The sequence below is a fragment of the Dysidea avara genome, chromosome 4 (genome assembly GCF_963678975.1).
Source record: "Dysidea avara chromosome 4, odDysAvar1.4, whole genome shotgun sequence".
NCBI lineage: Eukaryota > Metazoa > Porifera > Demospongiae > Dictyoceratida > Dysideidae > Dysidea > Dysidea avara.
Window position 1 is genome coordinate 43,625,566 of NC_089275.1, and position 15,282 is coordinate 43,640,847.

The window sequence follows — 15,282 nt, forward strand, 5'->3', positions numbered from 1 at the left end:
AAGTAACGAGGCCTACTGAATGAAGCTTATTCACCAGCTTCTTACTTTTAACCAAGATTTGCATATTGTCCAACAACGCAATCATGTCACGTGATAACGTGGTAGTTTCACAAGTAACAACTTAAGGCTGTGGACACAAAGTAATATAATATGTAATATTATTGCAGTTACTTTATTTTATGGGTAATATGTAACTGTAACTAAATAGTTCAGTTGCAAGTAATATGTAATATGTAACTAGTTACTTTTACAAAGTAACTTGCCCAACACTGCCTATCTGTTAGGAGGTTAACATTTTAGAACTTCTCCGTAATCTTTAAGTGGATTTAAAAGACCCCAAACATCAAAAGATTTTATGTATTCCATTTTCTTATTAATGCTTTAAAGCACAAGTGCTGGAGGTCTGTAGGACACCTGGTATAATTGCTATTTTTCAAATAAATTGAATTTTCATTGCTATTTTTGCATGCATGCTGTGCACACAGGCATACACCTAGCTATCTACACACATTGCTTGACTATAATAATACAACTTACCTGTTGTTGGTCATCACAAAGATTTGTTTAGCTGGGGGTCTTCAATTACAATAGAAGTCATTTCACCTTTTGACTCATTAAATTCCCTGTGGTCTTGATTGTAAGTTGGAAATTGAGCAAAATCATCACTGTCTTCACTGCTAGAACCGATAACTATTGGTTCCGAAGTATCCATGGGGAGATCAAGTCACTCAACACTGCATGTCTCATACAACTTTATGTCGTAAATGCAACTACCAGCTTTTATAACTGAAGATTGAAACCATAAACCACAGTTATAGAACAAAGGCTAATTAAGGGTGCTCTGTACTATTTACTTATCGTTTCTGAGGCCAGCACAGCTGGAGGTTTGTTAATGGATTCTTATGGTCACCAGTAATTATCTAATTAGTCTGTGGCTTGTTTAATTGGATTCAGTGCACACTTCAATCCCTCGTGCGTTTTATTATTATTATTATTAGTGCTTTACAGTGACCAGCACTGAAGGTCTAACAGCAACATGTGCTGCAGCCTTAGGATTACCTAACCTACAAGGACTTAGACCTAGTGACTTGACTTACTGACTGAATAAGGTGTAACAGAAAAGGGGCCAAAGTAAGGAAAAAAATCCCTCCAACCCCAGGATTCGAACTGCAGGTCACCCAATGTCTAGTCGGGGCCACACTCAGTCTTCCTCCAGGAGGGATGGATTTTCTTCCTTAAACTTAAAGTATTTATTATTAGTGCTTTACAGTGACCAGCACTGAAGGTTATGATGACATAAGTAGCCACAAGTGAAGAAGGAAGGGCGATATACGTGAAGAAAGTAAAGTAAGTCTTTTATCTTCTTCATCGTGGTGCAATGAATAAAATAATCCGTAATTTATCGACTATTACTCTGGTTATGTAATTAAGCAACAATAACTGTGGTCAGAGAATAGATGCGCGTGTCTCAGTTTCTACACCTTGATGCTAAAATTAGAACTAGTCCATGATCTTTAAACCGATAGGCTTTAACATTTCAGACAGATAACCATAGTATATTTGCTGTAAAAGAGCGCTTGCCGTTTTTGGATAGGACCTTCTGGCAAGGAATGGCGTGGTGATGAAGACTGATTAGTGAAAGCTCAAGTCTGGAAGAAGAGTATCTAATGTTTGAGAAGTTAGAGGACAAAAGTAGAACCGTACATTTGATTGTATAGTTTTCAATAATGTACTGTAAAAATTTAAGGCTCTAAGCCAAGAAATGTAAGATTAGTTCTAATTTAAAGCGAAAAAGTATAACTCGCGTTTGGCAATGAGTTAAAACACAGGGTTTGAACTACGTTGTGTGCTGTTGATTCTTTATCTCGAGTGAAGTAGGTTTCATACAATTGGTTGGCCCATTTGTGAGTTATAAAGGGAAGAATATTTTGTGGGAAGCCATGCCAAAATAGTACAGAGAACCCTTAAAGTACAAAGATCTTGAAGATAAAAAAAGAGAGTAAATCATTACAAAACCAAGGGAGGGAACATAGCTTCTACAAAAACATCTGAATATAGTTATCTATGCATGCATAGAAACCTTACTACGAGTCATGAATGTATTTGTTATGTGCATCATGGCTTGCTGCTCATGATGTCATGCTTTGTAACTCCCACATCTTGACAGCAGCATCAGTAAGAGGAAAAATTGCATGTGTAAAGACTGCATAATATCACTTACCACATGAATACGTGAATTGTACTGAGGGCTACATAGCTACATGTATTTCTGGCATATCAGTTATTGTGACACAACAGCCATGTAGCTAGCACTAGCTATACATTTTTTGTAAATTATATGAAAATCAGCACAAGTTTACTTATCTATTTAAATAAATGCACTCAAGAATGTTAGAGTACAAACTTCAAAGCTTAAGGCATTGCCCACATGCCATTTTCTAACATTATTAGCTATGTATATGCAGTAGTCGTTCGCAGCACTTGGTCGCTTCCATGCATGCACGCATACAGTAGATACTGTACATGTACAGGTACTGCTATTATGCACAGCAGTGTGCCTGACAAAATTGAGTTATCCTGGGAATGCAGCTACAAAGTTAGCCACATACTGGGATATAGTGAATGTTTTTCATTAGTACAGTTAGCTAAACATGCCCTCTAATATTCTATGTATATTAGTGCTCAGTCCACAGTGCAGTCCACAGTCAATGTTTTACACCATCCTGCATAATTGATAGCCACTAAACCAGCAAACTGCAGTTGGAGATTAGCAAATGAGTTTAGTAAGCTAAATCACTAGCTGGTTCTTGTGAGAAATGCCTGTGGGGCAAAGTATCGGTATCGGATCGGTATTGGCCATTGCCAACCTCAAATGTATCAGTATCGGATCGGTAGTGAAAAAAGTGGTAACGGTGCATCACTAGTAATTAGCGAGTAAAATCGTTCCTTGTACACAGCGCTCAGCAGTAGAAAATATTAGCCTTGCATTCTTGCTCCTTCCGTGTTACAAATTGGTGCTTTTGATCTCCGCACGTCCCATACCACAAATCAGTTAGAACACACCCATGAGGTTAGTATCTGATTTGTAAACACGACACCCGAGGGAAGGAAAACACGACACCCGAGGGCAGGCCCTCGGGTGTCGTGTTTACAAATCAGATACAAACCTCATGGGTGTGTTATAACTATTACTTATAAATACAAAACTACACAACACAATTCAATCACTAACACATCATCTTACACATGATTCTTTAACATGTCACAACAGTGACTGAATGTACTGTGGTTTATGGAGAAAAGGGCAAATCACTTCATTGTGTCTACAGTAGACCAACTACAGATGATTCTTCAATAGCAACAAATTCCTCTAACTGTTCTAACCCATAGCTCTAGTAGTGAGTTATTGACTGAGCCGCATTCACTGCCCATACTTTTGTACGGGATTCACAAGAGTTGAAACTCGGAACCGTGCAAGCCTAATTTATCATGAGATATATATCAACAGTTCAACAGATCGACTACTGGGATTACGTGTTGAACTGTTGATATAACTATTTAGTCTTTTAAGTAGCTACAATTTATTTTTGTCTTGCCAGGGCTCTAGTTAATATTCTTTTTTTTAATAACTTGGTAACCCTGTGACTAGACTCCTAACCCCTTGTAATTATATTGTAGTTACTTGTCAAATTATGACGTTATCATTTTTTTCTTCTGAATATTTAAATTTTAGCAGTTTAGTGTGCATATCATCTACTGTGTATTTTAAACATAGTCTTGTGTGGCCAGACCATTTTTTTTTCTTTTTCATTTGGTTATTTCCCGACTAGCTAAAAAAAAAATAAAAAAAATAAAAATAAAATAAAAAAAATAAAAAAAAAAGTGGTCTGGCCATATGCGAGACTATTTTAAACACCCTGCTTTTTTTCTTTCTTTCAATGCATATGTAGGCTAAAACGTGTAGGTAATAACTCACCTGGCAATTAATAGATGATTCGCTGTTTGCCAATACACGGTACCGATGAAAATGAGCGGCACGGCCATCTTGCAGGCAAAGTCGAGGAACAATGACGCCGATGAAACCAACAGTCAAAGTAGCAAACGCGGAACTAAGTCTAAGGTCTACACTGGTCTGCAGAGCACAATTTATAAAGGTTGCACACATGAATCGGCCCGACACCAGGGAATCAACGAATATTCGGAATCAACCGGCAGACCGCTGGGGGCGATTTATGCGCCTATCAATTGTAACCCCTAGTACCCCCAGTACGGGATCCAAAGGGGGTTTATACGGGGTTCATCTACAAAGTTACCACCAGTAGTGGGGCTTTTGACACAAGCATTTTATAACAATCGAATTCCCCGTTCTGGGCTATTTCTCAAAATTTTCCTAGAAATTTCTTGATTATTTCTTATTTCTCGATAATTTCTTGATAATTTCTCGCTTCTCGATAATTTCTCAATAATTTCTTAACCCTTTCTTAATTATTTCTCACTTCTCGAAAGTTCTCGATTTTCTTGTGACGCATTGTGACGTAAATTGTGAAATACGCGTGCCAGCAACTCCATGTAGAGGCTATGGTTGTACAGGAGCGGTGATGCATGAGGTAATGGCGAAAAACATCGCATTCAAGTAGAGACAGCCTGGAAAACTGTTTTAACCAGACGATACATGATTATAGGGAGGTAGTCTCGCGTGGCCAGACCGCTTTTTTCCGTATATTGGGTGGGAAAAAAAGGGTCTGGTGCAACTCCAATAGCTGTTTACTTCTGAGCCGTCCCCACATTCCGGGGACGCTAATTGAATAACATTGGTCACAAAGGAGGTGCCATGACGTCAGTAAAACTATGAAGTATTCCTGCTCCGGTTGTGAGTCTTGTTACAGGATTAACTTTCAAGACGCTATAAAAGTGACATCGGAGCAAATTAAGATTCGTTTAAAGGATAAACAGATCTCTAGTTAACTTACTGACGTCATGGCACCTCCTTTGTGACCAATGTTATTCAATTAGCGTCCCCGGAATGTGGGGACGGCTCAGAAGTAAACAGCTATTGGAGTTGCACCAGACCCTTTTTTCCCCACCCAATATACGGGAAAAAAGCGGTCTGGCCACGCGAGACTAATAGGGAGGATGAGACGAGACTAATAGGGAGGATGAGATAAATTATATTAACATTGAGACCGGCATAGTATCAAGTTGACACTGCCTAGAAATTAACTAAAGAATATAATATGGGATTAAGAAGACGGAGAGTCAATATACAGAGTCCTCTTGAAGATGTCCAAGCAGCAATTGTGAGTTGCAACTGGATACAATGACCTCTAATAGTTTGATGCATCCATAAATCTTCCCAGTGTGTTACCTGCATGGTGTCTGTGTGTTATGTAGTATCCAGTACCCTTTGTCTAGCCAAGAGTCACTGAGTAACACGGAAGGTGGATTGGCAATTAATTAAAGGATGATAGAGGACCTTGCAGCTGGTTGGGGGAATCAAACTAGCTAAAAGGTTGTGCCGCTGGAGATTTGTAAATACTTTGTTTAGCTTGCCTACACCACACAGCAAGGACTGCCATTACCCATACCACTGGTCAACAAGTGGTGTACTACCAACCTACCATAGAACAAAGTCAAATTGCATATGAATTTCTGGAAATCCAGGTAGGCTGCTAGTGTGTGCATGTATGTATGTGTCTGTGTAGTAACTCTGGGCTACTATGTCCATGGGCTAGTAGCGCACCACTTTTTGCAGTTGTTGATATGGTTGATGGCAGTCCTTGACATGTGGAGACTAGGCAGGACCTTATATTAGGAACTTATATATTCTCCATACCCAGGATTGGCTGCAGCTCTGTGGTATTGAATGAAGACTTCTGCTGTGAATTTCCTTTCATTTTAGCCAGTTTTGAGACCTGAAATGGCCAATAACTTGGCCTAATCTATCCCTATGCCTTCCTTTAAAATTTTTAAACAGCCTATTGCACTCCTTCCAGGCCCCTGCCTTCCTCCCCTTTTGGAGCTTGCCTGATAGTCAACCACGGTATTAAAACTATCTAAAATGACAGAAAACTTACACTTATGCAGTGGATGCTCTGGAAGGTAAGGAATTGGTGTAAAATGTGTTGGCGAGCTACCTACACACTGAATACTTAAAACCAGTATTTCTCAATACTTTTAAACATGCAGGCAATAAGACTGGTTTTCACAGACTGGGTTACATATACCATTTAAATTTTTTTATTTTGCGTTTGTACTATTGGCTACTATAGAAGGTAGTCTTTTATACAGGTGGTCACAAGGACAGGTTCACCTGTATATAAAGAACCACACAGTATATAAGTGAGGTTAACATGGATGCTATTGTAGGTATAATGAGTGGAAGGAAAGCTTCGTCTTCGTAGTAATAAGCAATTTTTTTAAAGCGCATCTTGTGTGTATTCCTAAGAGGACCTGTCTCAATTCTACCACTATCCATACCAACTAACCTGCTTCCTTTTGTGTGTTGCTACCTTTATCTGCATACACTTAGTCAGTCTCCTGTTCCTTCACTGGAAGACCTTCTTGATGGGTCTAGGAGTGTTATCAGATTGTACATTTTTGCATCTTATGTTGTAAATGCTAGTGTTTTATTTCTCAGGGATGAAATCATGCAGTACAAAGAAAAGTTGGTGTCTAAAGCACAGCGTCCTTATGTAGTGGGCAATGATTGAATGGTAAGGTAAGATGAACAATTGTAATTCATTCTTTAGTACTTTTTTGTACCTGTAGTGGATCTAATTGTTGAACAGAACAAATCTGTTTTTGTTTCAACACATTCTTTTGTACAAATCTTGTGACTGGAGGCTATATACAATGGAGTGCGCCAGTGGATGAAAGAAGTCGTAAAGATAACCTTCTCATCCCTATTATCTTAAAACACATTGATTCCCTCAGTCACTGCAGACTTGTATTGATTCCCTTAGTCGCTGCAAACTTGTATTGTAGATACTTTTTATTGAGTCATTATTGCAACATATGTAATGTACTGTGGCCAACCTTTGCCATGTGTTTCATGATAACCAGTTTAACAGTTGGGTGTTTGTGTGTATGTACAGTATGTGAGGTGTTTATCTCTAATAAGAGATTACCATTTTTTTCTCAGATATTCCTTTTAATTACAATTTTCAAAAAAATAAATGATAATACACTGAACAAAACAAAACTTAAGGTATTCCTCTCAGTATGTATATCCACTAGTAGTCTCAAATAGCTCTTCACGTGCTGTGTACCTTTCTGTTGTTTATCCACACTCTAGCAAGTAGCCTCTCACAGAAAGGTATTTTCTTGAGCACAATGTCTTGAGCTTCTTTGTTACCTATTTCGAGGCTACCAGCCAGTAGAACTACACATCATCATCACTTATTACAGATGTCCTCTTTTGAGGGTATTTTTCAAGTGCCATTAAAACTGATATTCAACTACACAAAAAAAGCTGAAATGTTGAAAGTGGCTATGTACCAGTGCCTTGAAAATCCCATCCATTAAAAGCTGGTACAAAACTAGCTGAACAGATTTGCCAACATCTGCAAGAAAGTCTGTCCTATTTATAAAGCCTTCAGGTGTTCTTAGCAGATACACCAAACTGTTTCCATATATTTATTTATAAGTAGATGAAATCACATTTAGTTGCCATGTCAGTTGCTTAACAAAAGCTTTCACAATTCCTTTTTTAGTGGTTTGAATTGTGACTGGTATCTCAATTTTAATTCAGGGATTTCACCATTCCTTCTGTTACAGCTGATTGTTGAGCTGTTTCTGCACACATGTATTAAAGCACAAGTTAAAAATAGTACGCAACAATAAAACTATCTACAACAAACTAGGCCACTAAAGTATCTAGCTAAGAATCCTAGTTGTCAATCAAATCACCTGAAGCCTTACCCAAATCCACCCTGCAGAGCAGAAGGAAAAGATTAAAATTACAAATGCTGTATAAAATCATTCATCATTTAGCTGATATTCCAGATGATTGTTTAACTCCCGTTCCCTCCTTTTACAAAGTGGCTATTTTATTCAACTAAATACTAGAGTGTTGCACATGTTCATTGTTCTAATTCAAACACACTTACAATTCATACGCATGCGCATACAATTGCATAGTACAATACATTATATCCCTAACATCTCCCTCCTTTACAACAATTTAATGCATGATCTATATAAATTATATGTACATCTTCCTTGCAAAAAATAACAACAAAAACAAAACAAAATCACTGTTTAATCATTCCATACCTATCTATCTTATAAGGGTTAAAATTAGTGTTTGATATACTCTTCTAGCCGGTTAGGTGGCTTAGAGATTCTGCCTGATCGAGTGATTGTGTGGTGCGGGTGCTGTGCTTGGCTAGCTAAACTGTTGTCATTTTGCCCATTCGCAACTTTCTGTTGTGTGTGTACTGGAATTGCTATGGTCAACTCATCCTCTGCTGCAGTAGAGAAATTTTCTGTCGGTTGTTCTGCTGTTTGGCGTAAATACTTTTGGTTACGTCTGTATATTTGTCCATTACTTGTTTTGACTAGATATGAGCGTTCCCCCGCTTTCTTTACAACTACAGCTTTCTTCCATTGGTCTTGGTGTTTAATGGGCTGGATGCGAATTGGTTGACCTACATCAAGTTCTGATAGTTCCTTTGCAGTTTTGTCATATTGCTGTTTTGCTTTCTTTCTTCGACATTGTATTTCCTCAACTATTCCCTTTCCTGTTTCTGGTTTGAGCAATTTGCTGGAGGTTGGTAGCTGTGTCCGTGTTCTCCGTGAATGCAATTTCTGCACTGGACTGTAACAACTTCCTTCAGTTGGCGTATTACGCCACGCCAGTATTGCAAGGTTAATGTCAGTGTTATCCTGGGTCACTTTCTTTAACATGGTTTTTTGCAATTTTCACTGCTGACTCTGCCTTTCCATTGCTTTGGCTGTGATACGGAGAACTAGTGATGTGAGTTATTCCCCACTCTTTGGCAAGATCTTCATATTGTTGAGCTCTGAACTGTGGCCCATTGTCAGTGATTACAGTTTCCAGTATGCTATACCTAGCAAAGTGAGCTTTGATGTGCTTTACAATGGTCTCACTTGTTGTGTCTGACACTGCATCTAACTCCCAAAAATCACTGTAATAGTCGACCGTGATGAGATATGGCTTTCCGTCATATGTAAAGAGATCTTGGGCTACTTTGGCCCATGGTGTAGTTGGTATTTCCGGTGACATCAAGGGCTGTTTCTGTTGTTTCGCTGCAAGGCTGTTACATGTAGCACATTGGCTTGCTTGATGCCAAATTTCACTTGCCATTCCAGGCCAGAATATGACATCCCTTGCTCTTCTTACACTGGCGTCTGGCCCTTGGTAACTTGCATGCATCCTTTGTAGCATGAGTGAGTGCATACTTTCAGGGATTACAACTTTCGATCCTTTGAAGATAATGTTGTTGTCAGCTATCAGTTCGTCTCTGTAAGGCCAATAAGTTCTGATGGAGGGTTTTACGTCCTGCTTTAGTTCTGGCCATCCCATGTGAATCACTTTGGCAAGGTTCTTGAGTGTGTTATCATTACGTGTAGCTTCTCTGAGTTCAGTTAGTCCCTTCTCACTCAGCCTCACGTGCTTGGCCGGATCTATGTCCTCAATTGCTTTGAACAGCCTGTTTTCCTGAAGGACTTGGAAAATTTGATAATCTCCTGAGGGAAGGGGATTTTGATCATGTATATAAGCCCGACTAAGCATGTCGGCAATATGCATTTCTTTCCCTAGACAGTATAACACGTTGAGTGTGTATTTCTGCAGCCTCAGCAGTATCCGCTGCAGTCGTTTAGGTGCATTGTAGATTGGCTTGGTAAAAATTGGCACTAAGGGTCTGTGGTCTGTATGTACAGTTGTCAGTTTTCGGCCATGAATATACTGATTGAACCGTTCACATGCAAACACAATGGCCAGGCACTCTTTTTCAATTTGTGAGTAGTTTTGTTAGGCCTTTGACAATGAACATGATGCGAAGCAAACCGGTTGTCCATGTTGTAAAAGTGTTGCCCCTAGGCCTTTTTCTGAAGCATCACATTGTATCGTTGCTTCATCACGCACATCATAGAACTTCAGAACTGGAGCCTTAGTTATCATGGTTTGGAGCATCCGAAATGCTGATTCTTGTTGGCTCTGCCATGAGAATACTGCTGACTGTTCAGTGAGTAGTCTCAATGGAGCTGCTACCTCAGCTAACTGTGGTAAGAAACGCGGCAAGTACTGCAGCCACCCCAGAAAGCGCTCTACTGCTTTCTTGCCATCTGGCCTTGGCATGTCTTTAATTGCTCTGATTTTTGCAGGGTCAGGACAGAGGCTATCTTTTGTCAAGAGATGTCCCATATATGAAACTGTTGAAAGACATAGTTTAAGTTTCTTCTTATTGAGTTTTAACTCTTTGTCTCGCACTCGTTGAAGGAGATTCTTCAAGTTCGCATCATGATCTCTCTGACATTCTTCGTCTGTATCGCCACACCCAAAAACAAGAATGTCATCTGCGATGACCTCTACCCCATGTAGTCCTTGCAAAGCTGTGTGCATGCGCCTCTGAAACTCTTCTGGGGTAGACGATATGCCAAATGGCATGCGCAGGTAACGGTAGCGACCAAATGGGGTCCAAAAGGTTGTTAAGTATGAGCTTTCCTCATCCAACTGTACCTGATGGAAGCCATCTTTGGCATCTAGCACTGTAAATATTTTGACTTTTGAAAGTGTGGGAAGGAGCTCTTCTAGTGTGGGCATTTGATACTTAGGCCGTTTAATAGCCTTGTTTAGGTCTCGGGGGTCTATACACAATCGAAGCTTACCAGGCTTCTTAATAGCCACCATATTGCTAATCCAAGGAGTTGGCTCTTCAACTTTTGTTATTATACCCTGTTTGGTAAGGTCTGCTAATTTTTGTTTCAAAAGCTCCTTCATTGCCACAGGTACTCGCCTTGGGACATGTTGCACTGGTATTACTGACTTATCTACATCAATGTGGTATTCATTACCCAAACACCCTAAACCCTTAAACACATCATTGTACTGTTCAATAAGTGTATTACTGGTTACATTACACACTGTGTACACTGTTATTAGTCCTAGTTCCATACATGTGGTACCTGATAAGAGTGGCTTCTGATTTCCTTCTATGACTTTAAAGGTCAAGTTGTATGTCTTGGTGTTGTACTGGCACTTGAGTGTGCACTGGCCTAATGTGGTAATTATTGAGTTATCAAAACACTTCAGCTGCACGGCTTCTGTTTGTAAAGGGGGTTTTGGGTATGCAGAATTGCACACACATCTATCATACTCATTACATTACAAGTTGCACCAGTGTCCAACTGACAATCCACAACGGAGGATCCCTGCTCATGGCTAAAGCGTAGTGGCACAAAGAACTGTCCTTTGCGAGCATGTTTTACAGTACTAACTTCTTCAATTGTAAAGAGTTCATCATCACTCTCCAATACGTCGGCTGGCAACTCCTGTACCACAGCTATAGATTTGACACCTCCTCTCCCCCGCAGACAGACAGTATGAAAATGGTTGGGCTTTCCACACTGACGGCAAGTCTTCCCATAGGCTGGGCAGCATGTTCTGTCCAGCTCGTGCTGTCCTCCACAGTACTTGCAGGTTGGGTAGTCGGACTGGGGCTTCTTGTACTTGAAATTCTTCCTTACATTTACTGCATTAATAGGTAATGGGTTGCCTTACTCTCCGATCTCTTTCAGCTGCTCCTGTGCTGCTTCACTGATTTGTAATGCTTCTAATGCTTTTTTGAGGGAATAATCAGTTTCTCGAAACAGGCGTGCTTTCGCACCTTTGTCCCGACAGCCTAGGACGAGGCGATCCCGAAGCATTTCGTCATTCATTGCAGCACTCTGCCAAATGGCGTAACCGAATCATGTACTGGTCAATAGTCTCGTTTTGCTGTTGCTGGGCGGAGTGAAACAAGTACCTTTCATACAAAATGTTCCGGGTAGGCGCAAAATATTCTTCTAGCTTTTCCAGGGTCTTGTTCGGTTTTTTCTTGTCTTCATCAGTGAGTTCTAGACGTGAAAGAATTTGTCGACACTCTCTTCTCATCACTGTCTTTAGCGTAGCCGCTTGTATCGCATCGTCCTTGGCGGTCAGTAGTCTGGCTGCGCGAGACTAGGCGGTCAGTTCAGTGGCAGTAGCGAAGTCGTTGAACGCTTCCTTGAATGCTTTCCAATTCGCTGCTACATTGCCGGCGCAGACCATCGGGTCAGGGGGAGGTAGTTGACAGTTCGCCATTTGTAGTCTTAGAACATCAGTTTACTTCTGACACCATGTTGCACATGTTCATTGTTCTAATGCACCTATCAATGTTAAGCCCCACTACCCCCCTCCCGGGCTTACTAGGGGATTAGTGGGGGATTTTGACCTGATTTGATCTGAAACTCTGCCCCATTAGTGGGGCATTTGACCACTCGAAATTTTAGGCGTTTATTTTAACTTGCAAGCTAAAGGAATTGACCTGTTTCCTAAAGTACCTAACAGCCATACTACATGGAGATTTGACCACTAGTCGTTCCCCCATGGGTGGAGAATTTGATTTTTCAAAAAGTCAAATCCCCACCATTTCCCCCACTACGCCCGGGAGGGGGTAGGTGGGGAATAACATTGATACTGCGGTTTTCCAAGTTCTTGCAATGCAAAGCGTCATGCGCTATACAAGCATGTGGTGCGCAGTTGTTCAACAGCGGATTTTCAGTGACGACTACTGACTCACAGGACTTTAGGCATGCCTACGCATACAACTCGACAGCCACAGAACATTACAGGTGTATTCAAAGAACTGCGCATACTGACACAATATTAGCGCATGACGCTTTGCGTTGCAAGGACATGGAAAACCGCAGTAGGTGCATAATTCAAACACGCTTACAATTCATGCGCATGCGCATACAATTGCATAGTACAATATATTATATCCCTAACATAGAGTGAACAGTTTTAAATTTTCCTTCTTCCCTTCAGTGATTAAACTATGGAATAATCTACCCCAGAACATTGTTAACACTCCCACATACACTGAGTTATGTAATGATTTGGACACTTTTATACTATGAATTACACCTGTGCATTATAATCATACATGATTCCTGCACAGTACACAATATAATACAATAAATCAGTGGATTTTTGTGTATGTGTAATAAATCTGGAACATACTAGATGGCTATAGCACAGAGTGAATGTGTTGATAAGCATTGATAACCCTGACTGCCTATCCCAGGTATGGAAAATATATCTACTTTGCAAGCTAACCACAGGGTTTACATTATGCATGCATGTCCAATTTCCTCTGACCAAGGTCCCCACTATTGTCCTTTGCCCATCCACCCTCCAGGGGGTCTTCTCACCTAACCTACGTAGTTTGTAAATTAGTTACTCAGTGTCTCTTGGCTAGACAATGGGTACTGGATACTACATAACACACAGACACCATGCAGGTAACACACTGGGAAGATTTATGGATGCATCAAACTATTAGAGGTCATTGTATCCAGTATCCAGTGTTCAGAGGTCATTGTATTCCATTATTTCCATATTTGGTGGTACCAATGTTCAGATTACCGATCAAGGCCAGCGCCATCTTGGTGCTGCACTGGGTTCTCATGACTTTGCAGAGGAATATGTATCTAAAAAGGTTTGTACTTGGACTGCTGAAGTGTCTAGTTTAGCTAGTATTGCTGCAAATTGCCCACATGCAGCCTATTGTGCATTCACACATGGGATGATAGGTAGGTGGGTGTATATCATGAGAAACATTCTTGATGTTGGCCCCCTGTTCCAACCACTTGAAGATGCCATTCGTTTAAAGTTGATTCCTTAATTCATTGACTGGCCACAGTGCCTGTTCTGCTCTGGAGCGGGAAGTTCTTTCTTTACCCTGTCGTCTGGGTGGCCTTGGCATAGTAAACCCTATACACATAGCAGGTTCCCAGTATACTGCATCTACCAAGATTACAGCCTCTCTTCAATCTCTCATCCTCGACCAGGCTGTACAAGCACCATTACCTGATGTCCACTCCATAAAGGCTCAGGTTCATCAAGATCGTCGCTGTGCTTCCAAGGTACGAGCATCAGAGATCCGATCTGATCTTTCTGCCCAATTCCAGCGGGTGATTGATTTGAACAGTGAACCAGGTGCTTCTTCCTGGTTAACAGCACTACCTTTAGCTGAGCAGGGGTTCCATCTGCCTAAACAATTGCAAGAATTTTGGGATGCCCTGCATTTGAGATACGACTGGAAGCTTGAGAATATACCAAGTCACAGTGTTTGTGGGGCCATGTTTTCACCAGACCATATATGCAATGATATGCAAACATGGTGGTCTCACTTTCATTCGCCACAATGATCTCCGAAACATCACTGCTGAATGGCTTTCTAAGGTTTGTTATGATGTGGCCATTGAACCTCCTCTACAACCACTTACTGGGGAAAGTATTGAGCCAAGGTCTGCAAACCGACAGAATGAAGCTAGGGCTGATATTCATGCTAGGGGATTCTGGGGGCAGCGACAAAGTTCCTTTTTTGATGTAAGGGTCTTTCACCCTAACGCACGGAGTTACTGCCAATCCAGTAACCCATCACTGTATCGGCGCCACGAACTACAGAAGAAGCGAGAATATGGAGACCGCATTAGGGAGGTAGAGCAGGCTTCTTTTACCTCCCTTGTTTTTACTACTACTGGGGGTATGGGAAAAGAGGCAGTAGTTTTCTATAGACGTCTGGCTGACCTACTGTCCCGCCGAAGTTCAACTACATATAGCCGTACTGAGTCTGGCCTGGATGAGGTGCACACTGTCTTTTTCACTGTTGCGCTCTGCGACAGTGTGCATTCGTGGTAGCAGGTCCATCTCACTTCGATCAGTTGATGTTTCTTCAGAGATGGGCCGCTGTGATGGGCACAGGGACTACTGAGTCCAATCTGTTTTATCCTCTAACAGTTGTCCAGCACATGCCAACTAGTGCTGGGGGTGGTGGCAAGGGCAGACCATCTAGCCCGGGAAATTGTATCCAGTTGCAACTCACAATTGCTGCTTGGACATCTTCAAGAGGACTCTGTATATCGACTCTCTGTCTTCTTAATCCCATATTATATTATTCAGTCAATTTCTAGGCGGTGTCAACTTAACACTATGCCGGTGTCACAGTGATATATGTTTTTATTTATTTATTTTAGTACTTTATGGCAAGTATCATGCAGAGCTCTCAACTC

The 15,282-nt window shown here is 40.9% G+C and overlaps 1 protein-coding gene and 1 long non-coding RNA gene across 4 annotated transcripts in view; one reads left to right on the forward strand and one right to left on the reverse strand.

Moving 5' to 3' along the window:
• The window catches only part of LOC136252280 (uncharacterized), a 97,682-nt gene extending 93,455 nt beyond the window's left edge, over nt 1-4,227 (reverse strand). For both annotated transcript variants that reach the window (XM_066044688.1, XM_066044687.1), the window contains exon 1: nt 3,977-4,227. In XM_066044688.1, coding sequence (XP_065900760.1) covers nt 3,977-4,044 — 68 coding nt within the window. In that variant the 5' untranslated portion in view covers nt 4,045-4,227. The remainder of the gene's footprint in view (nt 1-3,976) is intronic.
• Nucleotides 4,228-4,830: 603 nt separating this feature from the next.
• Nucleotides 4,831-7,183, forward strand: LOC136252282 (uncharacterized). Of its 2 annotated transcripts, none has more exons than XR_010699446.1 (5): nt 4,831-5,297; nt 5,413-5,509; nt 5,564-5,661; nt 6,638-6,713; nt 6,769-7,183. It is a non-coding gene; the product is annotated as an uncharacterized lncRNA (long non-coding RNA). The 2 variants fall into 2 exon arrangements; XR_010699445.1 differs by having other exon boundaries at nt 4,832-5,297; nt 5,392-5,509.
• The last annotated feature ends 8,099 nt before the right edge of the window (nt 7,184-15,282 follow it).